This window comes from Haliaeetus leucocephalus, unplaced genomic scaffold (genome assembly GCF_000737465.1).
Source record: "Haliaeetus leucocephalus isolate CR32 unplaced genomic scaffold, Haliaeetus_leucocephalus-4.0 Scaffold191, whole genome shotgun sequence".
Classification (NCBI taxonomy): Eukaryota; Metazoa; Chordata; class Aves; order Accipitriformes; family Accipitridae; genus Haliaeetus; species Haliaeetus leucocephalus.
The window spans coordinates 160,184-185,900 of NW_010972627.1; the positions used below are offsets into that span (position 1 = coordinate 160,184).

A 25,717-nucleotide genomic window follows, 5' to 3' on the forward strand; every position below is an offset into this window, starting at 1 on the left:
CCGGCCTTCTCGGAGCCTGAGGCGGGCGGGTAGAGGCGCGCCGGGATGCGAGCGGCGGCCCGGTGAAGCGGGGCCGCGGCGGGGGAAGGAGAGGGGAGCCCCCTCGGCGGCGGGCCTGCGCTAGCCGTCGTGCCCTGGCTGCAGGGGAGAGGGGCCGGCGAGAGGAGCCGGGCTGCGCGGCGCCCCGCTGCCTCCTCCTCCTGCCCGCCCGCCCGGCGTTTCCCCCTCCCGGAGCCGCTCCCTCGCCGCCTCCCTCCTCCCGGCTCCATCCCTCCCCGCTTGATGAGGCGGCCCCCTCCCCGCTGCTGACCCCCGCGGACCCCGGCCTGGCTGTAGGGATGAGCCCGGAGGACTCGGAGGGGGCGACGCCGCTCCGCTCCCTGAGGGGGATCTAGCTCGGGCGTGGGGCGCCGCCGGAGGGTGGGGGGCACCGACGCGACGCCGCCCCCCCGCCAGCCACCTCGTCCTTCATGGTGGCTCCCTGCGACCACCATCTCCGAGCAGACGCGCAGCCCGGCCCGGGGGCCCGTGTGTGTGTGTGTGCGCGCCGCCGTCGCGGGCAGCGCGGCCGCCCGAGTGAAGTAAAATGTCCACTCGGACTCCATTGCCCACGGTGAACGAGCGCGACACCGAGAACGTGAGTACCGCCGGCCGCGGGGGGACCGGCCCGCGCACCCTCCCCCGGCGCCGCTGGCTCTGGGGACGCCGGGCCCCGGCCAGCCGGGGGGGGCATCGCCCTGCGGAGGGCTGTCATTAACCTCTTGCCGCTTGTACTGCTCCCAAATTACCGATTTGCTTTAATTATTTTTTTTAACTCCCCCACAGCACGGTTTGCCTGTTTAGTAGCGTTTGCGGGCATCCCTCCCCCAAGCCCGGTGTCCCCTCTCTAACGCTTTATTCGAGTATCTCTCGGTGGCGAGGACCGGGTTTGTTATGTTGGTAACGGGGAGGAGAAGATCCGCGGTGGGGAGGGGGGTCCTGGTGGCTTGCTGTCTTCTCCTAGTATGCAAACTTACTGCTAAAAGCAGCCGAATAAACCTCTGGTAAACAGATGAGACTAATTCAGCTTTGGTAGTGGTGGGCTAGGTGACCTAGATAATAGGCCTCTTCCCTGCTTAATTTGCAGGGTTCTCGACGATAATGACGCTGTTACACTAGTCACCTGTTCAGATGACATTAAAAGGGTTTCTTTATTGGAATTATCGTCCAGATAAAGGAGCCTGTTCCCTCCTTCCTCCCTCTCCTTTTTTTTTTTCCTTCTTCTTCTTAACAAAGCCAGGGTTTAGGAGTTGACATTTTATTTACAGGATTGAGTCGAATGCTGTATTAACAGTTGCACAGGTCGCATGCTAAAGGAAGAAAGAAAGAAAAAAAAATAGTAGTCCTACCACATGAGCAGATAGCCACAAACGAAGCTTAGTAGGAGACTCCCTTTCTGCAGATAGGAACTGTATTTAACTTAAAACTTGATCCCAGTGTATCCTGTCTAACCATTTTTCTGCATAGGCTCTGACATGTCCCCAAATGATAAACAGAAGGGAGTTGTCACTCACTGTAGTCTAAAATGAGTTGATCAGCAAACTTTGTATTCAGCTTTCTGTGAAGGCTATCTGATATTCTTTAGAAGACAGATGCTAAGCTTGACAAAGGAGGCTTTTTTTTTTTTTGAGAGGACTGCTTATGTTTTGGACTGGCAAAAAAAGTGGAAACTTTGGTTAAAGATCAGGAAAAACTGTTGGATTGTTCTGGACCGTAAATAGTCCAAGAAAAGTGATGGTAGCCCCATTGTTTAAAACAAGACCAGACAAAGCATTAGAAAACATGCTGCATGGAACAATTACTGAATTACTGGGGATTTAGATTTTATTGACATAATAGGCACTTCTAACTTCTGTGATCTTTATTTGTTTTAGCACTAGATGCAACCTGCAGGCTAAGGGCTGTATTGAGCAAAAAGCCAACTAAGCGTATTTGGTTGTAAAATCTCAACGAGCTTCCTGCCTTGTGGAAGAAAATAATTAAAATATTATGCGGCTCTTCCTATGCCATGGGGAGAGTTGAAGTTGTAGCATACTCTACAAAATACTATACAAAGTTTATTTGGATAATTGTTTTAGTCTATAAGCAAACCTGACTGAGGTTTTCAAGTTCCATGTAGGTGTGTGGAGGCCACCCAGTAAATAATTTTAGAAAGTGTTCTGTAATGTAATCAGGTTCTCTAATGTAATTAATTCAAACTCTACTATGGATAACTTAACAGTGGAAAAACTTGGTATGTGCTCGAGGAAATACATTATTCACAAGCTGTGTGTTCTAGCACTTGGATTTTTACATGTCTTCCACTTAACGCACCTTGTTCTCACTTTAAAATATTGGTCTAAGACTTCTCTTTAGTAATCTTCATAATTAACATAGATGGATTGTCTTGCTTGCAGATGAATTGCCTTGGGTTTAGATTAAGGCATATTTTTCAACTGCTGTAATCTGGTCTGGTGACCACAGAAATACCTGTAGGTAGCAATATTGACAGGGAATGATTAACCCGAGTACTTGCCAAATCCATTGAACCAACCTCACAGTACAATACTGTATCCCTCAAGAAGCTGTCTCTGATATTCTCGCTATCAGCTATCTAGAAATTCACCAAAATACATTCTGTTTAGCCTTGCTTAAAACTAAATTTAAATCTGACATTTAGTCTGTCTGACTTAGCCCTACAGCTGTGAATGCCAGGTCTCTTTTTTTTAATACCAAATGTGAGGATTTTAATACTTCAATTGACTTTTCTTCCACCGCAAAGCTGGATGTATTGTGTTGGCAGGTAAATTGAGCCCTTGATTCTCCTTCACATAAAAGAAGTCTAATTAGTTAATATTCATAGGACTCTTTGAAGCTCAGGTGGGAAGAGGATTAAGAGGTGCCAAGGTACTCAGCTAGCCTTTGGGCCATGGTTGTGGACCCCCTTAATGACTTCTGTCTGCTTGGAAGGTTACCACTGCTGACAAAGGCTTGGCTGGTGTTGAATCTGGTTGAAGCGTGCTGATCATAGCTTATCCATGCCTATACTTGCAGTCTGAAAATGAAGTTAGCCTCCAGAATGACGGTGAACGTAAATTATCATTGTCTGTGCTTGCAGTTAACCATGTTCAGCGGTTGGCAACTCCTGTTGAATAGACAGGGTCTAATTGTCAGGACTTGATTTTTATTTTTTTTTTTTTTTAAGGCAGTGTATACCACTTCTTATCAAGACATGTACTGCTGAAGTGGAAATACTGTCACAGTGACTTTCCCCAAAAGCCACTCACAGCTATCAAGCCTTTAGTGCCTTTGAGATTAAAGAATTTGGCTCCGAGTCACCTGGTTTTGAGAAGAAAGGCATCCCAGATGATCTGTGATCACAGGAACTTCACACTTGGACAGTTGGAAGCTGGCTGTTGGCCTGCGATGAGCTGGCTTCTCATCGCAAAGGTAGAGCAGCTCCTCTCTGGCCATGTCTTGTGCAGCAATGGCTGCCAGCTGCTTAGGGGACAGAATTGAATGAGAGGATCAGATCTTTTCTGTTTTCCTCAGAATTATGTCCTGCATGTGGGAGAAAAAGCAACAGAGTCAGCAGAGAACGCTTTCATCCAAAACTGGGAGACAAGGTAGACACAGAAGAAGGACCTTTAGGTGACGGAAGAACGAGTAAACCTGTTTTACTAGTGATGAGGAGGAAGGGAGAGAAGGTGGAGGAGGAAAGAGTGTGGAAATACAATAGGAAAGGTAGATGGTGGAAAACAAAAGATAAGAGGCGGCACAGAGGAATGTGCATATGGCAGGATGGAGGACAACCAGCGACAAAGAAATAGGAGCAGAAGGAACAGGATTGTGGGGAGTAGGACAAATGTTCATTAAAAAAAAAATCCCAAAGAGTGGGAAGATGATAGCAAACTGTAGATAGAAACAAGGAAATACAGGTGGTATGGAGGTTGGTAGATTTTTTTGGTTTTAAGAGCATGAAATAGAAAAGAAACAGTTTAATTTGAACCTCTGTTCATTGCACAGCTGTGGGGTTTTGGGGAAAAAAAGGTAACTGTTTTGAATGTGTTGGTACTGCAGGCCAATCTGAATTAAAAATTTAAGTAATTTGAGGAAAAGCGAGACTAAAATATACTCTTTATCTCCATGACTGTGCCTAATGTGAAAAATTTGCTATTGAAAAATACCAGTGTGATGGCAACTGTGCTTGTACAAGCCCATGCAAAAGGATTCTGTGCAGCAGAAGTATCTCATTTAATTTTTTTTTTATTTAAAAAGGTTTAGTAAAGGCAGGGTTACGTTCAAAAATTTATTTCTAAGGTACTGTGAAGGTTAGTGCAGTACGTCTTGGTTTATTACCAATTAGCTATGAAATGCATTAGAGCATTTGCAGACAGTATGCAAGCTCGCATTATTCTATATATTATTTATCAATCTTCTCCTATTACAAATAGATCTGTAATCAGAATACTTTCTTCCATAGCGTGAAATCCTGTGGTGGTTTCTTTTGGGGGGGAGGGGGCAGTGTTTTTTCTTTTAAAGAAGGGGCTGAGGAGGAAAGTATGCCTGTGGCCAAGAGTTCTGGTATATTTTTTTTCCACAGGGACCATATACGTTCTTCCATATTTTTCACCAGTTGTCATAAATGTTCTGAATTAGGTGAAGGTGGCAAAATAACTAGAAATAAAATATGTTTTAGGAATTCATCTGGGATGGATTTTTTAATTCCAAACTTTCACAGAGCAGGAAAATGCTTTTTGTGTGTTTGTCACTGCCTGGGGATGCCTGATAGGTCTGGTACTGTGTTTGTACTCAAAAAATACCTGATTAGGTTGTGCGACATTGCGAGTCACCGACTGCTAGTATTTTCACATTTTGAAGTGAGAAGTTTCATTCTTCAGCTCTGCTAAACCGCCTGTGCCGTATGTTTAATCATTTGGTTTCACTGTCAGCTCGAACTGATAGGAGGCTGCTGGGGGCGTCAGCCTTGACTGCATCTTCCCACCTGTGGTTTATGCTGGCACTAATTACTGCAGGGCTGTATGACAAGTCTGGTCAGCTCTCTGATCTGACTAAAATGAAGCCTTAAGAAAACTGGGTTTATCCCCATTCTGTGTGGCTGCGAATACTGACACAGAGGAGAGGATGGGAATGTCCATTTCAGGTGGGGAAGGCTAGAAATGCTTCTTACTGTTTTAGTTTTGGTTTGATTTAAGCCAGTTGTAGCACAGCACCCTAGGGCTAAGATAACTTGAGTTGAGCCACGGTTATGAACAAAGATACATAACTGCAGTGGTGTACCTTTCACAAATCATGTTGGTTTGCTCCTGGAAACGAACTTCCAATTTTTTTTTCCCCTTTTTACATTATTTCAGTAACTCGGAAAAACTAAGCTATAGGACCTTACTCTAGAAGTTGTTAAAAAAATCAGACTTAGTTCATGTATTTTATTAGCATCAGTGGATGTGACTTAAATTGTGGCCTTGGAAGTAGCGGTCTGAAAACCAGAACACAGCTACAGAAATTATTGAAAGAAAATAAACAAGAGGAAATACGGGGTTTAGTACACTAAACTTCGTAGACTTCTTCCTAGGCTTTCTTACCCACTCGCCTAATATCCTTACCTGCTCGGTTCTCCATTTTGATTCTAGTCAAAAGATGCACTTGTGTTGATGTAAGCGGACAATTCCTGTTGACTACATGTCTCAGGTGACTCAAGTCAAAGGAATTCTAAGAGTGGAGGCATTTGTCTCTCCAGATCTCCATTTCATATGATATATAAGTAGCATGTGTCTGCAACTTCTTCCTCTTCACAGTCAAGTAATGCTGCCTCATGGATGTCAGCCAGATCAAAAATGGAGGTCACTTTTTTTTTTTTAGGCTCATGGCATATCAAGGTTGGCTCTGCTTAGTGTGGAGATCATCTGCCACTAAAAATCTTTAGAACATATGACAAATAGATGCGTAGTCCTCTTAAAACATAAACCTGAAAGGTACTCAGTACGCCTGTGATAACGCTCCAGTCAGTCTTCTGGATTAAATCCTTGGGTTAAGAAGAATTCTTGGCCCGTAAAGCAGCAACTTGTTGAACTCCGTGTGTGTGTATATATACATATAAACAAAAATTAACTTTCAAATAAAATTTGTTCCTGCAGGGTTAAAGCCTAAGCAAAGTTTTCTATCTGCAAGCTCAACGTGGTCTTTGAAAACCAACTGTGAGGGTGGTTTTTTGTTGGGGTTTTTTTTTTTTTTTTTTGTTTAGCATGTAATTACTGGCAGTGATGATTCTGGAAACAACTTAGTTGGCAGTATTGTTGATGAAGAATAGAATATGGTTGGCTCTTCAGCTATTATTCCCCAGGCTGATGTCAATAAATATCCATTTTAATCAGCAGTAAAGAAACTTTGGCTGGAAAGATATGATGAATGTCAGATCTTGATAATGTGAAGCAACAAAAGAGCTTTTAAAAAGCTTTTCTAACCGGCACCAGACTTATCTTTTTGATTATATAAGCAGGATTTCTTCAGTGTTGTGTTGTTCAGTGCTAATCATGGAATTACAGATTCACTCTCTTTCATATGCTGTATAGAGTATGAACCAAATGAAGTCAAATACATCAGCAGAGGCTGTAGTGGTTATACATGGAAAGGACTCCTGAGCCAGACCCTGTATGTCGACGAAGAGGAGCCTCTTCCCTTCGCTGAAGGCTGTTAGTGCTTTGCTCTTGGCACTCTCCCACTCTGATGTCTGCCTCCATCAGGCTGCCCAGTGTAGGGAGTTGCATTGCTCTGCTTGGTTTGAGCTGTAGCTGCCTTGTCCTGACTGTTACTCCTGTTTTTTTCCTTTATTTCGCCCTCCCCGCTGAGGTTAGGGAGAATTAGGAATGTATGTCAAGAGGTATAGCCTGTGTGTGCTAAAGATTGTATTTACCCTTCAGGTTCTCTCTTTAAACTGGTTGTTTGACAAATACGACCTAATTAAACTAGCCACTCATTTTCATGAAGTGTCATACCAGTTAAGTGAATGAGTACTATGGTAGGCTGAGAATTGCGCAGTGAATTCTTCAGCTTTTGACAATGGAAGCATCCACATTAGTGTGTTCTCTCCTTTACCAGCTATAATGTATTTCTAGAAGGTCTGTTTGTCTCCCTTGCTGAGTTCTGACCCTCTCAGTTGTTCCACTCGATTGCAGCATTCATAATGGTAGAGCTGTAGCACACTTCAGTGAATAAGTCTGCCTTCATGGATTGATAACTTTAGTACCACATTGGATAGCATTTTCCTTTGTAGGACGGTGTTTAAAATTTCATGAGGTGGAAGCCATGACTGTTCACCCTTAAGATTGATTATGTAGCAAGCTAGTCTAAAAACTGCCTTTTAATTACATGTGCTGGAACCAAAGAATTGGTTACGCAAACATTGTCACGGGCATACTGAGTCTGACAAAATCTACCTTGCTCCATGTCCTGATTTATGCCCTGGGCAGTGGTAGGATGGAAGTAGAATCAGGACAAGTACAAGACATCTTCACCTGGTGTTGTCTGTTTTATAGTATATGAAAATAATGTAGTGTTTCTATAATACATGATGGCTTAGGGATTCCCAGAGCAGTAATTGGTATATAGACAATTCTGGTTGAGTGTTTGCTGTGACACCTCTTGGTGGTTGCCAGAAATGTAAGTCTGTGTTTTGACTTTCCAGTAGAATTCCTTCGTCAGCAGTCGCAGGATGCCCTGCTGTGCTGTTTCACGGATATATCTGCGCAATAAGATGCTATGTCTGTGAATATCCGTAGGGCTAACCTTTTTTCTCTTACCCTGAGTAGTACTCAGCAGTCTGTATGTTCTTAAAGATGTTAACGATAAATGGGAAATAATATACAACACATTGTTACGAAGGGCTGCAGTGAAATTTGTCTTCACATGTTTCATTTAAAATATTTTTGTGTTTTAAAAACCTATGTTTCCTGTTAAGTTTTTCTATAAATAAGAGCGCTGGTGGGGAGTGTGCAGCCAGAAATTACCATGTATTTATATGTTGTGTGCCCAAGTTTGGGTGATGAAGCAATTTAGTGTCTCAAGTGTTCATCATGTCCTGGAATGTTTAGATTATTAACATTGTAAGGGATAGGCTTAAGTACAATTTTTTTATTACAGTTAAAAATGCTGAATTGAATGAGGCTATCATGACTGTTACTGTGACAGCTTTCCAAGAAATTCTATAGTATCACTTTGTACTATTTCATGCAAAGATGAGGTAACAGCTAAGGTAATAAACATTCCTAGAGACTTTTGTAAGATTACATTTTATTAGTTTATTTGGCTGATGAGAAGGTAGTTTTCACTATTGTATAAAATAAATGCTTTAAAAAATGTTGATACCATTTGTCCTCCCTGTTTTAGAAAGAAAGCTTCCTACTTACTGTAAATAAACATGGATTTTTGCAGGTCTTGGGCATTCTAATTTCTTAATGTTTTTCAGCTCTTCGAATGGATATCAGATTCTGTCTCTTCCAGGTTTTTCTCAGCTGGCGGCACCTTCTTAAGCAGTATAAGAACTTTGATACTAGCCATCCTCTGCCCTGCATATTTCTAATGTTCTGAATGTTAAGATGTCTCTAATCATACAGATACTGGATAAAGCTAACATCTACCAAAAAGATTTCAGTTATTGGCACCTTCATACTTCATTTGCTTTTTACTTTCTTTTCTTTTTCTTTCTCTTCATGCTAATCATTATCTGGCTATGAAAGGATGTCGGCTCATCATTGGGGGAAGGCTTTTGCGAAAAGGTGGGTTTTGCGGTGTGTTCCAAATATAGCTGGTCTTAGGCTCAGTCCCTCACAGTAAGGTCTTTCACAAATGGAGATGTTTTAGTCCGTTCCCTTCTGGGTTGATTAATAGCAGGGTGGGGCTGGGGGGAGGAGGAGAATGCTTTTTTTTTTTTTTTTTTTTGAGAGAGAGAGGTTGTCATGTTGACTTGAAAATGGATAGTTTTTTAGGGAAGCCTCCTACTATGTGCAAAAAAACACCCTTTAAACTATTCAAAAGATTTTGGAATGGAACCTGATGCATGCTTAGATATGGAAGAAAGTGCTTTCTTGTCATGAGTGGATTTCAGGAGACTTTTCTTTTAAAAGATGGTGATTGGCTAGCCTGAAGCTGCACGAAGTAGCCAGTCTCCTTGCTTCACCCCATCTGCAGTATAATGGTCTTTCTTTGCATGAAGACAGGTATTTTGGGAATCCCTCAGCTATGGTGAGTGTCATGAACAAGTGTTATGCTTACACACAACTTGTGGCCAGGAGATACAACTCACCTACCACAATGTATGGAAACTTACTACAAATAAACACATGCTTGTTTTAAATCTGACGTTTCTAAGGCAAACTCCTATTCTTGCTGAAGCCATATGAATGTGGACCTGGGAAAGAAGCCTGTAATTGAACAGAGTCTTTGGGAGCCAGGGGGTGAGGGAGGCAAAATCTGCAGAGTTGAGGGTCTGCTTGGGAAAGGACAAATGACCTGCATCTCAATTTAGAGAGCAGAGGATGCTATTACTGTTTTTCTGGGTTGAGATTGGAGCTGTTAATCTGTTTGCTGAGGAAGCTACCCTGGGAAGTAGCTGAGTACAGCCAAATGCTATACAAACCAAAGCGTGACTTGAACTTTTCTTGGACCATCTATATTTTTGCTTTTTGCCTACACCATTTAGCTTTCCATCTACCTATCATGGCTTCTTGAAAATTATTTGGGTGGGAGAAACACTTTTACTCAGTTTTGAGTTTATGCTTTTTAGTATTGTATGCTACCAAGCCCTCTTCCTTCATTTCCATGAGCAAAAGAAAATCCATGTTGAAACTGGGAAGCCGTTTTCTGCAGTTTTTAGAAAGCTTGTGTTCTGTTCAATGCAATAATCTTGTATTTGACAGAGGAAGGACCTGCTGATAGACTTACGTGAAGTGAAATAAAGTCCAAATTAGATATGGTTGCAAATGGACAGATTTCTACAGAGCAAAACACGGCTATGAGCAAGTCAGTTGGAGAGAACTGAACTGCTTAGGAACACACAGTTTGATACTCAAAAACCACAGCTGAAAAAGGCCATATTCTTGAAAAGAAGTAATCTGGGTTAGGGTAGAAGTGCAAACCTCCGTACAAGGAGATTGTGTTAAATTTATCAGTGCTAGTCCAAATAAATTCACAGCTGTTAATTCCTGCCTTTAAGTGCAAAGCTAGAAAGCATGAAAAAAATTATAGGACACAAGAAGTCATTCCTCAACAGAGGACAGCGAAGCTCTCAAGGTATTTTAACTGGGGTGGTTTACTATGTGGAATAGAATTTGTTAGTGTGACAGAGTCTTTCTTTTACCTAATATTGTTTATCTAAGTAGGATGTGAGTAAGATCAGGTCTGAATAACCTGTACACAGGTTCTCTTGTTTAGGAATACATGGTACCTGATGCCCACATCTCAACTGCCTCATAAGCTAGCTCAGGTCTAACACAGTTTATAAGTTCAAGCACAAGACAGCACCGATGCAGATACTCTGTTTTCGGGGTCAGCTGTGTGGTTCAAAGGCGACCTACTTGTTGAATCTGTCTGCTGGAGGGCCTAAGCAAATAAGCCCTGCTTGGAGGCAGGCTGGCTCTTGCTGAAGCCAGCTTGTGTGCCTGTGCCACATGCCCAGGTGTGAAAGAGCTATAGTCTAAATAGTCCTGATATGATTATTTTTCCAAGGTAGGTTATCAACTCGGTGTAGTGCAGCTGTATTCCTGCAATGCTGTACTTGAACTAAAAGTGAACCTTCCTCTAATGTATCCAAGAAATATCCTCTTGGCCCTGTACAGAACATCCTGGTCTCTGATCACTGGGGGGTAGCAATGTAGGAAGATGTTAGCATCTAGCATCAGCAGTTGCTGCTTTTTTCTAGTTGGTCTGAATAATTTGACACTAGAAGGTACCAAAGGAGCTGACAGAGAAGTTCTCTGCATTGTGTGCTGCAAGGTTTGTTAGAAGTCAAAGTTAAGGGAAGTGTAGAGGCATTGCTGTGCCAGTACATACAGGGGTAAATAAGATGGCCTGAACAACCAGCACCAGGCTGGCGTTAAGGGCATGCAAAACTGCAGCTGTTGATACAGGATTTCACTGGCTTTAGTAGTTCTTTCAGCTGGGTTACTGCTCTTGACCTTCCTCTTGAGAATTATTGATTGATAAACATTTATCCAGTTGTTACAGTCTTGAGATATTACTGAGAACAATGAATGGTTATCAAGCATTGACTTTTTACTGGATCTTGTTACGGGTGTGCTTCTTGTTCCTGTGCTGGTTATTAGTGGTTTGGAAGAAGTGTATACTATTGCTCCTGAAAACTAGGATAAAGATTACTAGAATATTAAATAGGGCAGGATGGGCCAATCATGGGGAACACGTAACCTACATGTGAGGAAACTCTGCATTTCACTTCAGCCAAATGTGAGATCATGTGTGTAAGGAACCAGGAATGAAAGTCATTACGTGTGGTAAGGGAATGGGAAGCAATAATTCTTAAAGAGTTAGGGTCAGTGCTGGGTGGTCAGATACAGATGGCCTTCTGCCATCTGATACAGATAGCCAAGAAGGCTACTTCTGTCCATGTAAAATCAGTGGAGTGTTGAACAGAAGATGCAGTCTCTGTGTTTAGTCCTACTGCACCTGCTGTGGGTATGGCATGGCCAGTTCTAGCATAAGCCCTACAAAAAGATGTTGGAAAAATAGGAGAGGGTTCTGAAAAGAACTATAAGAAATGTTTCCTTGTCTTTAATCATTCTTACAGCAGCCTGTTTAGGGAGCTCTCTCTCTCTCTATATATAACTTATTAAAGGGTAATGTGATCATAGTAATTAAGTACCTATATGGAAAGTACAAATCTGGTGACAATGCAGTAGCCAGGCAGTACAGAGAAGCTAAAGCCAGATTGATACTAAAACGTTATATGCACCACAGTGTGTGTGTAAGGGCTTAAATAGTAACTATTGAAATAATTTTCTGAGAGTTGCCATAGACTTCTATCAGTAGTATTTCTTAAATGAAATGAATGTGTTTTTAAAAATAATTTCATCACAGCTGTTGCACTCAAATTAACAAACCAAGGAACTTAAGATGCCAGAGTATATGGTCACAAGGTTACATCAGGTTATTAAATAGAGTGTGAAACTTGCCAAGTGTCATGCAAGCATGGATTTGTTCATTTGTGCCTGTACCATGGTTGTTAGCTCTTGAGTTATGATCTCACATCCTTATGCTACAGGGATTTTCAGACTGAGTGTTGCTGTATGCCAGATTTTTGGTTGTCCCTGCTGGGTTTCAGGAAACGTAATAGTAGAAGAGCAAGATCGGGGATTTCTGTGATGACCATGAATTTAGTGTGTCATCTTCTGCGTAGCCAGACATTTGCTCCACATTTGCAGACTACTGAGCTTTTCTAACTAGTACTTTAATTAGTGAAGTTGGTGTATAGACCTCAACCATGAGTTGAGAACGTGAAGGGACCTGCTCTTTCATAAACAGGCTGTCAGGAAATGAAAGAATACTTTACTGTTATCTTAACCATGTGATCTAACAAATAAAGACTATTATAGGTATGATATATATATACCCAGTCATTTTTACAATTAATAGCTGTTCAGAGAAACTGAGTGAAAGGTACTTAACAGATTGCAGACAGTATCTCAGATCTCTGTAACTGCTGCTCAGCCTATTAATATCTGAGGTTTCTGTACATTAGGTAAGATTTCTTCCCTTGTTCTCCAGGCTGTCCTGGGTGTTTTGAGTCATGAGGTTTTGTAGGAATAGGAGTCTAGTGTAAGAGAAAAAAACCCTTTTATTATTTTATCAGTAGTATTAAACTGTCAAATATGGGTGAACATTTTACTGTGTGTACTTTGGAAAAGCTTTGTTCGTGTCTCCTTTCCAAAGGCTTTTCTGGTCTAGTTAGGCACAGTAATGCAAATGGGAAATAATATCAAACACCTCCATGTTTCATAACTGATTTAGCAGTCCATGTAAGTTACTTGAAACTGCTCAACTATTGCTGCAGTTCAGGTTGTGTTTCGCTTGGTCTTTACCAGGTGATTAAATGGATACTGTGTTATGAACTGGGAACCTCTTTATTGCCCCCATCAGAGCAAAGTTCAGTGTGAATCTGAAGTTTGAGTTGGATCCTTTGAAGAAACCTTCAAAGGAGTTGCTAATGTTTTTGAATGTTGTATGCTTATCATTGATGTGTTTTGTCTTTATTTCTTAGCCTTATCTGTGTATGTTTTTATTGCAGCACACGTCCCATGGAGAAGGACGGCAGGAAGTTTCCTCTCGAACTGGGCGCTCTGGAGCTCGCTGTAGGAACTCTATAGCTTCCTGCACAGATGAGCAGCCACATATTGGAAACTACAGACTCCTTAAAACGATTGGAAAGGGGAATTTTGCAAAAGTAAAACTGGCAAGGCACATCCTAACTGGCAGAGAGGTAAAGTGGTATGGGTGTAAACAGTAGTGAATTGCAGTAGGTGTGAAGGTTCTTTTAGAATAGCATCATCTAAGTCTGTGAACATTTAGCACATTTTACTCGAGGTACTGCCACTGATGTAGAAAAAAATATAAATGGAAAAATATCTTTTTTTTAGCAATGATTACAAAACAATTTCTCTTGAAAATGGTCTCTTAAATTTGTATTTTTGACAAGTCCCTGTCCAACTGCATTGTGTTCAAGTTTGCTACTAGAATTCTCTGCTAAATCCTCCATTCCCAGAAAAGGGCTCAATATACAGCAATTAAATAAGCTTGCTGGGAAGACTGCCTCTTGGTGTCTCTATACTGCACAGTGTAGGGCTGTATTGGAGGGGAAGTTAGGAATGAGAACTAATACATCTTCTTGATTATGGTCTGAATAGCCCAAAGTCAGTATTTTCTTGCCAAAGCAATGTATCTCCCAGGAGATCTGCTAGTGTCTGCAGTGCTGGGCAGCCTTGGGAAGACACTCCAGTTTGTTCAGACCTGGTTTGTGTGTCTTGCTCAGTGTTGTATGGTGTAGACAAGCTTTCTCTTGTATCTGTTCATAGTGTCTAACTCAGTTCCATAATTAGTTTCTGCATGCCATTGCAATGTAATTAATAACTTGCATTTAATGATGGTTCTGCTTTGGTGACCTATAGCCCTGTTTGCTTGTTACAAGAAGGTGTTACTTGGTGCTGTTTTGTTAATAGCAGCTCTAGGTACTGAAAGAGGGAGAAACACTTTGTGGACCTTTTCTTGCCAAACCTGTCTAATGAAGTAAATGTTTGCTGATACCAGCAAGGACTTTTAAAGAAAGCTGTGTGGCTGACTGCAGTGCTTTAAGGGAATTTCTTTTTTCTAAGCTAATAGGGAGTTCAGTAGCACTAGGAGGAACAGAGGGGATGTCATTTTGCAAGAGTTGTTGGGAGGGTTTGGGGTTTTGGGGTTGTTTTTTTTTAAGCTGACAGTTCCCGTGGTCAGCAGTTGTCTTCTGGTGTTAAAGTAAGTGCTCGTTTGTAGACAAAGATTTTGGTTAATTGCTTTCCACTCTTAAGTTCCCTCTGCTTTTTACTAATACTTAATATAGGAAATCCAAGTACCTGATTAGTATTTCTTTGCTATTATTACAGGAGTTGGAGATAGGTATCATGTGTCACACATTGCTTTGCAAAAATTGAAGTACGTTTTCTTTTACTTGTACATAACTGTGTGTTGACCTCTGCTTCATTATATTTGTTTGAAATTTCAACAAATAAACTGACAGTGTAAAATCTTTGGCCAAATTTAGAAAGATTTAAGTGCTAAGTTTCTTTAACTCTCATGGAATAGATGTCATTCAATCAGTTCAGAGCATAAATCCTTTCCAGGATGTGGCCACTGGTCCTGCTTACCTAGAATGAGTGGCCTTCCTTTGAAGGGAACAATTAAGCTGGTTTTATAGGAATATCTTGAAGGTATTTTAAACTTTTTTGTTTTCTTTGTAAGAGGGATGGGTAAAAGTTTCTCTTCTTGCTAGGTGAACTGTACAGCACTGATAATAATTACATTTTAGATGTGCATGACCAGAATTATTCACAATATTCTGGATAATAATTTCCCCAGTGTCATTAATATACCCTTACAGAAGTATTTATCTGATTGATCTTTAGATTGTGCTAACCTTTTTCATGGCTGTCACATTGATGTTTTTTGGTTTTGATCAGGAACAGCACCTTGTACTTTGTTGAATTTTGCTTTCTTTGCTAACTCATCTTCAAGGTTGTTTATATCAGTTTTCCATTATATTTGATGGTGCCTCTTAACTCCTTCAACAGACTTAATCATTATGGTTTGACTTCCTGTGCCAAGGCCACTGATACAGATATTAAGATTGGTCCCAAGTCTTGTCCTTGAAAAACTCTCACTCATTTATTTCCAACCTGTTATCTCTTTAGCCATTTTTTTTTAATTAAAAAAGCTCTGTGCACATTTCAGCTTATCTAGTTCAGTAATTTCCATGCATCCTCCTAGATGAGGCTTTAGAATAGTCCAGATAGTCCTATCTTGTGGGTTTCCATAGGGCACAATTAACTGTAGGAAAATATGTTGCATTTAACGCTTCTGTCTGTTTCCCTATTTTTTCCCTGCAAGTTTCAAGCTCAAGAATTTTGTGGTAAATGGCTCTACTAGGAGAAAAAAGTCTGATAATTTCTAAACCTGTGCTGCCATTTTGTTCTTGATGGATGTTAGAAATCTGTGCTACAAGAATGCTTGGGCTTTTTTTTTTTCTTTTTTTTTCTTTAAACCTGCCACTCTTAAGAATTCTGGGATAATGTTCTCAGTCTGCCCTCAGCCAGATGGCACTCATCTTCCTGAATTTGTGACTTCCTGCTTTACACACTCATTCCTGCTGGCTGTCCTGTCTTTGTTCCTATTCTTTTTTCCATCTTACGTATCAAAACCTAAAATAAAATGCTTAGTTTCGGGAGTCATGCTTAAATGAATTTTCATCTCTACTGTATCCTTGCTGTATTTGAACCCTACTTACCTTCTCCTTGTTATCTATGTAGCTAGTCTTAATGTTCTTTTAAGTGTCTGGTTCAACTGCACTTTATCGCAATTCCTTCTTTATATATCTCCACTGATTAACTTCTAAATCATGCAGCAGATCAGCACTTTTATGTCACTTCTTAGGAGGAGGGTGTGTTTGTTCAAGCGTTATTCTAGGGTGGTTGCTCATCTGCTTACATCTGGAGTCCTTCCCTATGAATTTTCCTGTTGCTTGAGATACAGCTTTCATGCTTCCAACTGGAGTTAAGTTCCAGGACACTCTTTCATTTCCATCTTTAGTGTATCTGCAGGATGTATGATGAGAGCCCAGCCTCAAATTACAGAAAGGGAGAAATGTTAAGCCCTTGGGGGGGTGATCAGAACATCAGCCTAACTTTTGAGGGGCTTGAATTGTCCTGCCAAGGAGCGTGTGGCCTTCTGCTCACTGCAGAGGTATGGAGGGAGGGTTAGCTTCACTGCACTAGAGCTGGTGTTTGGAAACACACTCCTTTGAGATCCTCTGTCTAGGAGAGTATTATTTGTAGTCTGTCTGCCCTTTCGAAAGCAAGAATCTTCATTGTAAATCGTGCTTTTGTTAATTCTTTGATTTTTCCAACAGAAAATACATAGCTTAATTTCTCAAAGGTTATTTCCTCTGACAAGTTTTCCATACTTGCCAAAACTAAACTAAAAGGTGAAACTACCTTTTACTGTTACTGAGGTGGTCTGAATCACATCCGAAAAATATATGGATCCTTCTGTTCATTAAAGGCATGTGTTTAGTTAATAGCCAGGAAGTTGAAGTTTCCTAGTGAGACAGGATTCTTTCAGGATCCAAGTCTGACTCCAAGGAATCTATTGTCATCTTCTTTCTGTGCTTCCCTTGGAAAAAAATAAATTTAAGAGGGAGAAAACATTCTGAACGGTATCAGTTTGGCCAATTTGCTCAGTGTCTCAACTTCTGATTGCTTTCACTCCTTCATTCAAGTCATGTAGGAGGAGTGTTTTAAGACATGTTATTGTGATCAGTGAAAGCAAAGTTAATTTTAATTCTACTAATGAATTCACATAGAATATCATGGCTGATGCAGTGGTGTAACAGTGTAGGTGGTCTTGCATTCCTCCAACATTGGCCATAGCACACATTACTTGAAACCGTTCCAGATTCCCTTGTGTAAAGAGAACAAAGTTTCTGCTTTGGAAGGCAATTTGATGCTTTATTAACTATGCTTAGTAAAACGGAGGATTTTCTTTCTCAGGCTCATTAGAACTATTCTTGAGGGCAGGATCCCTTTGCCTGTGATTTGGAGACCTTATCAAGGCACTTGAAGCTGGTCCCTGTTCTGATGATGGGTTCAAGCTCTCAAAGTCAGTGTTTAACACATTGTACTCTCAGTGTTCACGTGGATAGGAATTCTCTAAATTCATCCTGCCTTTAAGGCTATAATTAGTGCACTGAATGGGCCTATGAGCCTGCCTTTCAGAAAACTGAGGTGTGTGCCTTCCCTGTATCTCCAGGGCTGAATTTGTTTGCCAGTGTGAGAGACCTCTATGTTCATCCAGCACCAATGCACAGTGCGAGAGGTGAGCTGTGTTTTGCAGAAACCCAATACCTTAAGACTTTGTGGGTTGAAACAAGTTTACGTCTTTCAAAGATTGACCAGAATGCTACAGCTCAGAACAAAAATGCAACTTTTTCTGAGTGGAATGCACTTACCAAGCAAACAGGGGTCTTCTGTGGCGTGGGTAGTCTTGGGACACCAGGTGACTTTGTCAACAGCAGATAATGTTATTTGAAAGGCAGTGGTCACTCTACATCCAGCATGGATTTATAAGAGATTGCAGGAAGTGAATAACTTTGTTACCTTTGTGACAATAGTTCAATAGGTGTAAAGGTAGAGATAAAAATCTTTCTTGGTTTCATACACAGCTGCTAATATAAAATTACCTATTGCTTAATGTGTTTCTCTTGTTAGTATTTTTGAAGTGATTTCTCAAGGTTTTGCAATGGAATTTCGCCTCAGGAAATAGTGATCTTTAATTTCAGTAGCATACTTTAGAAGAAAATACTCCCCAAAGCAAAAGTATTCTTAGATGGCTTCTACGTCTCATTGTATCTTGCATCTAGCAGGGCTTAAAATAATCTCGAATCTCAGTTTCAGAAAACACCATACCCATCATACAATTCTATGATGCACACAAGCGTTGAACACTGTGTTCCCCTTTTACGCTCTCCATCATGATGATGATCCATCCATGTGTTTTTGCACTTGAATGTAGGGATATAAATTTACTTTGATGTAAGATATTCTTTATTCCATATGTTGTCAACCCCAAGTTAATGACATGACAAAGATAGCACAAAGATATATAGGGAAACAGGAGCTGTGGCATGGGAAGGAGCAGTATCTACTGTTTGAGCCAAAAATTCAAGGGGAATTGAAAGCCCTTGCTTTGCACCAGTGAGGTATTATTATCAGCTGAGTTGCAGCATCTTGACTCTTTGAGAGGCACCATCTTCTTGGCTTCTGTAGAGTTTCTTCTGGTATGTTTAGTCTCTAATTTAGAAAGGAAAAATACCAATTGGCATGTAATTCTAGAAGGATTCCTGTTTCCTGTTCTAACTCATCCTGTATCTAAATGGCATTGCACTGAAGCTTGTCTCTGTTGCCTATTGATTGCCTCAAATTTTCAGGTTATGACTAGTTACCATGGTACTGAATTTCTCTTTTGATTAATTTGTGAAATTTTTATTTTGTTCTTTAATATTTCTGTGCATTATTTACTAAAAAAGATAACTAATAAAGGAATGAACTTGCCCAAATTGTTGTACTATAGCCAATATAGTTGATGCACAAGTGATACTTATTTTCATATCCATCATGGAGCAAATTGATACAAATATTCAGTAAATTTCCAAAGATGAACTTAGTTCTTGCAAAATCTGTGTGGAATTGCTTTCAGTTTGCTCTGAAATCTCTGTTTTTAGAAGCATCTTCACAAACTGCCAGTGCCCAGTCAGTACTGTGTAATCTGTTGTGTTATTACACTGTGTAAATATCTGTAGACACACTGCTCTCTATTGGGGCACTGTCTGGTGTTGGAGTTCCCACTGTTATAAGTGTGGTGGTCTTAACATCAAGCAAAAGACTGAGTGAGCTTCTCGTCTTAATACATTTAAAATACTAGGGTTTTTCCCACTCTGCTGTTTAGTTTGTTGCAGCAGAAGTAAATTACACTTTAGCCATTATTTCCAATTGTTTTTAGTTTAAATACAAGTACATAATTTACTGAAGAAACTTGAATGATTTTTGTGTAATTTTCATGTTTTCCATTTCTGTTACTGGATTTGACCGTCTTGTAATAACGCTGTGTTATTCATATGGAAAATACTGATTATGAACTCTTCCTTTAGGTTGCCATTAAAATAATTGACAAAACACAGCTGAACCCAACTAGTCTACAAAAGGTAGGTTTTTACATTTAATCTTTCAACAGTATTGTAACTTGTTTTATTTCACCACCTTCCATTAACCCCGAATGCCTGTGCTGGAGAATCTGAAGCATTACATACCTTGCACACATCTGACTACTGTATTTAATAACTAGTTTTGTAACAGATATTTTTGACAACCCTGCAGTTGTTCAAGATGAACTCGTACAGAGCTGTAAACTGAGAAAACGGTGGTATTAGCCACTTCCTTTGTCACCAAAGCATAGCTAACTCTGTAGAGAGGGCGTTCATGGTTTGATGTCATACACCCATGTCACATTCATGCTGGTCACTTTGTTAAACTTAGAAATACAAAGCTTATGTTCTCTTAAACTGGCCTTGAAAATACTGCCTCTTGACTGAAGGCCAAGCAGTATCTATGCTTTCCATGTAGTTTGCAGCAGGAAAGGTGATGCAGTTTTGTGGAACAAACTGGGGCATGGCTATTCTGGTTTCTTCCCTCTAGCCTCAAATGTTTAATGTGCTGTTACAGTTGTATCGCCTTATCTATTTTAGTAAGTAGTGATAAATCCTACTCTTCCATCAAGCAAGCCAGTCTGCTTCGGAGTGCCTGCAGGAAGTACATTTAAATGTCACTTTTACCTAGGATCTTCTAACTCTGTCCTCTTAAGTACTGCAGTCAAAGGCTTTTTATTTACTTTTGAGTACTTTGATAAAAAAGCCCCTTGCAATATTTCTGTTTGAACTAGAGAATACCCAGAACTTACCTGCAAAGAAAACGAAATAGCATAACCAGAGTAAACTGGAGAATATACACAATAGATTTTATGCAAATATTGAAAAGATCGTGTTACAAGATGTTTTTATCAAAATTAATAGTGCAAAAGTAAATTGGAAAAAACGCACAAGTTCTTACATTGCACGGTTTGGTTGAGAGGCAAAGAATAACCTATAGAAGAAAGGCTCCTTCATCTGAGCAGGTAGCAACTTCCTGCTGACTCTGTAGACTGGGTAAAAGTAGATAATGTGGTTCCAGCTTTGAGAATTTTTTTCAGCTTAATCCCTGAGGTTATTGGTAATTTCTGTGCAAGCAGGGAGGAAATGAAATGCAAATTAGGTAATAAGATGGATTAGATAAAGTTGATTTTGTGTGGCAGATCTGTGCAACTTGGAATACCTGAAAAAATGGTTAAATGCTTGAAGCACTTGGAAGAGAAACAAAAGCTGTGTGATATGAAAGGGAGGGGTCAGGGCATGGGAAGAATGGTCAGAGAAAAGTAGAGAGGCCGTGTTTTCAGACAAAAATGTAAAATCTTAATCCTTTGAATGGTGTTATCTTGAGATTGGGCCGTAATGCTAGCTTGAGCTCATATTAAGGTACAAAGCAAACCTTTTATAAGTCACGGGTGTTCAGTTGGCAAGGCCACTGGGTGGACACAAGGTGGAAGTACACTTGTTGGCCCTTTGGTTCCTGGGTTTCAGCCTGCTCAGTGTCCACTGGTGTCTCAGTCTCTGTTGTAATTTCATTTTTGTTTACAGTTTATAAATTAGATTATAAAGTGTGATTTGTAAATTGGTCTTTTCTACCACTGGGTTTCTTAAATGGGAGTCTGGAACAATAGTACAAAATAGCAGGGTAGAAAGCAGATCAATTTTGGGGAGTGAGATTGCTAATGTGCTCTCCTCTCTAAGCTCGTTTGTTATATGAGCACAGAAAAACTTTAGCAAGATGTGTCAGTGTTCTCAATTCAAAAAATGAAAGTAATTTTCTTAAAATTAAATGCCTCTTTGTCATAGTAAGCAGAGTAACGCACAACACATTAATTACCAATTTTGCTTGATCGAGGCTTTTTTGCAAACCCTTGCCCCTTTTCTCCCAGCGCTGTCAGCAGTACTGTAGCCTCAGTGCATTTGAAGCCACTGCGCACGCAACCTGTAGATGCAGGGGAAGCTAAGATCAAGTGCTTCTGATCTTGTACTTCTGGAGAGAGTGATAAAATATTTGAGGTATGGTGGGGAGGGAAGGGCTGTGCCAAGGAGAGGGTGTAGTATATAGTGTCTCAGCTGCGGTGTAGCTGCATACCCTAGTCATCCTTAGGTGGGGAAACAAATGGTGATTAAGACTGCCGGTTCCTATTTCTTTTTATTATGTCTTCCACACCAATAATACCGATACTGCTGCCAGAAAGAAGTTACCCTTGTTAAGGACTTGCTTTGTTTTCTGGAGCAGTAATTCTTGGTATGCCCTTGCAGTAAGCTACGAGCGGCTGCAGTCTTGACAGCTCAATATTCAGCAGTGCAGCTCTTCAGGAGAGTTGAGTTTCTTGTCTGCTGCTGAGGAAGTCTGTGGTAGCCACATGCAGCTACTCTTAACTGTTGTTTTAGGACCTAATTACTACTCTGCTGCTTTTGCTTAGTGAAGAGGAAACTGTAACCGGTACTTCCCTGGTTTGAAAGAAAAGGGAATTCTTAGAGCTTTTTTTTTCCCCATGCTGGTGGTATTAGTCATAGTCAGTGTTCTCCACAAATGTACTTCTGTACCCAGTTCCAGTGAATATTGGTCTCACTGGAAACAAGTGCTGGTGCTACAGTAGTTCACTTCCTCCTAGCCCCCACCTCCAAATTGTCTGGTTTTTTTCCTTTTGAATTAGCAATGCCATTATATACAAGTTTTTTTACCAAACCCATGTAATAGCACTAAATCACTTCTCATTTTCCTTTTTTAGAACTTGGCTCCTCAGCCAAATATTTTTGTTCATTATGTGCAGATGTTTTGCCACTTGTTTGGGCCATTTTTTGTTAAAGCTTTTTAGAGTTCTTAAATATCAATTTTAACAGGGACCATGTTCTTTCCAACCGTGGATCAGTAAATATTTTAAAAATGGCGAGAAAAGGATGAGAATTTAAAATGCCCAGGCCTTTCAGTTTATAAGAAGTATTTTTTCTGTTTTCAAGTTGTGGTTTGTTTGAGGCAAACTTGTATTGTGTAAAGGTTTCCTGCTTGAGGCTCCTAATTATATGTAGGGCATATTTCATTGAGCAGTTATGAGGAGGAGCCTAATACAGAGGTCAAGCCTAAGCTAGCTTGGGACACCTCATGAAAAGCCCCCCCCTTTGAGGGGAAGGAGGACAGGATATGTTGGTGCTCTGCATCTGACAAATGTACTGACTTGCTTTTTAGCAAACTTTTTCTTGTATTTTTTAAATAATATGTTACTGAAACTCTTGCAATAGCTAATGTAGGAACAATTCTGATCTCTCACTGTGTTCAAAGAGAGTTGGCTTAAAAGACTGGTCGTCTTTTCCCCCCACTCCCTGTTGTTTCGGATGTGTCAGCATAACAAAGTTGAAGTAAAATTGATTCAAGTTCATTACTCAGTATGTGTCTCTGCTTCCATTGCTGATTTGTTGGGGTTTTTTTACTGTTTGTTGGCTAGCAGCATTAATTAAATGTAATTCTTTCCCTGTATCTAACATGGGTTACAGTCAAAGGACCAGACCACAACAAAGCTGAAAGCCATTTGTTTGGCAGACTAAGGATGTTTGTCTTTGTCTTTGCCTAGAAGCATTTGTAGAGCTCCTGTTGACGGAAAATGAGCTGTTCGACAACTTGGGAGTAGTTTTTAATCTCAGCATTAGAAATTAAACTGATGAGCACTGTTTTCAGTTGATTGTCTGCCTTTATGGTCTCATTATAACAAGTAAGTTCTTAAAACTAAGAAAATCTTCTGTACTGAGACCCTTCACATTACGTCTTCTGGTGTTACACCTCCTGTGTTCCTGTGGCAGAGAACCTCAGATGTGTGGGCTTTTATCATACCTGGCTGTTTGCAATGAATTTTACTGCGTGATGAGAATTACTACTTCATTTGCTAGAAGTTGATGCACATAATATTTGGGGGGAATGAAATCTGGGAAACCTTTTTTCAGCATACTGTGTGAAAGTTATATGATGTTTTACATTGTATTCCTCTATCAAAAACAGACTATAATACAATGTCAAGCATTTCCAGATATCCCTGTGGAAGTTGCTATCTGTGTCAAAATACCACACATAACATTTAAACTGACTAGGGGAGCACAATCTCAAGTGCATTTATCTAACTAAAATTATAATAAAGAATTCGGTGGTGGTTGTATCCTATTCTCAAGTATTTTTATTTTTTATTTCCTCTGAGACAAAAATAGTCTTTTTTTAAAAAGCTTGTTTCTAGTCACCCGCTTCAACAAATGGCTCATATGTAGAAGCTACTTTTTGACATGCTTCATTCGGGTTAGTAATGCAGAGTAGTTGTCCTGTGGACCAATGTTATATTTAGAGCAGCCCAAAATGTATTATGAGCCTGACTTTATTACATTAGACCATCAAAGTGTACAGTGTACAATGGAGGAAGTAGCTAGCTCCAGCCAAGTCAGCGTACTTCATTAAAAAAAAAAAAGAGGAGTGAATATATTCATTTACCTAATGGTATTGTGAATTCTAGCCTCATTTTTACTGTCTTATTCTATATTGCCCTTGGTTGACTGTTGTTGTTTGGTGGCACCAATTATTATTGCCTGTATTCCCATACTTAATCCTATGAAAGGATTTTTTTAAATTATTTTTTTTTAGGTGGGTGAGGTGATGATAAATAGGCTAATGGCTGAAAAACAGCCAAGGTCTTAATCTGTGCAGCAGTGGAGTTGCCCTTGATAAGAGTCTGACCCAGCAGGCTTTATCTGAGTATTGGGGGTGGAAGATACCAACAATCAGTTGAGAGTGAATTAAGCAAACTGTCTTCAAAGCTTTAAAAGCTGACCAGAGGCATTCAGTTATATCAGCTGTGATTAAAAGTATTAATGGAGTATTCAGAATATTTTATACACCAGTTCAGCTGAACTGAATGAAAAATAAGAAAAAATAGCCATAGATGCTATTGCTTTTAAATTCCTGACGATCAGAGAAAGATGGTGAAGTAGTCTACCTTGTCTAAGTATATATGAAAAAGCTCCAGAAATAACACAGCTTTTAAAAAAGACAATTTACTTACCTCTCTGGGGGGGAAAAGAAAAGATGCATGCATAGTTTTTGACACTGTATTTTGCGTGGCCAAAAATTTACTTGATCAATCAATCCTGATTGCATTTAAGCAGCTTGTCATCTAGTGAAGTGTCAGGCATAGACCTGGATAATGATAATAAGATAATTAAAAGCATTTGGAAAACTGTTTGGGTTTACTTCTTGTGTTCAGATAGTGTGCTATTCACAGCTGTGGCTGTAGCATGGGGGAGAACATCTGTTGGGTAGTGTGATGAGGATGACTCCCCAAATCTTAGCCTTTAGAGAAACGTCAGAAAGCAGAGAATGGTTAGAACAACTCATCTCCAAATTGTGATTTCCACTACCCTTAACTAATTTATTTATTTATTAATCCTACCCCCACATTTTTCTTTTATTAAAAGACACAAAGGCACATGGATTTTGTTTTGCTGACTCTTTGGTGGTTTTCTGTTTGTTTCCTATGTTTCACTTTTTTTTTTTTGCACTTTTATTAAGTACACCTACAGATTTTTGAGTTGTTAGTAATACATGTAGACATATTAAATGTCTTCACTTTATCTGAAATCTGACCTGAGGCAAATGTTGCAGCAGCACTTTTTGCTGCTTTACTGTTAATAACAATGCTGTTATCTCTTATTTACAAAACTCTTTCTTTTCTCCCATGTCTGCATTCCTGTGGAGCTGTGGACTTTCATTCTGCTTTAGTCGCTTAACATTAAGTTTAATGTGATTTGTTACATTACTGGTGTGCCTGTAGAAGTTGGTGTTGGGTTATAGTAAAACCTCTTAATTACTCCTGCTTTTTGAAGCATCCTGCTAGAAAATAAGCAAGGCTTAAGAACATCAACCCTCTGGAGTCTTGGGCTGGCATGGGAGGAGCTGCAGAGGAAGAACACCTATGCGCTTGACAGCCTTATAGCGTACTGCCTAAAAAGAGAATTCTTTGGGTTTTCCAAATACAATAGTATTTACACTTCAAGTTTATTGTAATAGTTTTTTATCTTGGGTCTTTTCTGGGAGAAGAAGTAGGACTATTTTTACTTTATCTGCTATTAACCAACTTCATTAAAAGCAGCGGTTTATATTGCATTAACAACACCTGTGGCATTTTTAGTATTACAGATTTATGTGCATCTTATAATTGT

General features: G+C 40.1%; 1 protein-coding gene across 17 annotated transcripts in view; it reads left to right on the top strand.

Annotated features, from left to right (window-relative positions):
- The first annotated feature begins 261 nt into the window (after positions 1-261).
- MARK3 (MAP/microtubule affinity-regulating kinase 3) overlaps positions 262-25,717 on the top strand; it is a 63,984-nt gene continuing 38,528 nt past the window's right edge. For 8 of the 17 annotated variants that reach the window (XM_010565404.1, XM_010565406.1, XM_010565409.1 and 5 more), the window contains exons 1-4: positions 262-637; positions 3,224-3,468; positions 13,331-13,522; positions 19,493-19,546. In XM_010565404.1, the coding sequence (XP_010563706.1) occupies positions 3,385-3,468; positions 13,331-13,522; positions 19,493-19,546 (330 nt within the window). In that variant the 5' untranslated portion in view covers positions 262-637; positions 3,224-3,384. Of the gene's footprint in view, positions 638-3,223; positions 3,469-8,791; positions 8,811-13,330; positions 13,523-19,492; positions 19,547-25,717 lie in introns of those variants that run through there. The other 9 variants (XM_010565405.1, XM_010565407.1, XM_010565412.1 and 6 more) reach the window with 4 other exon arrangements.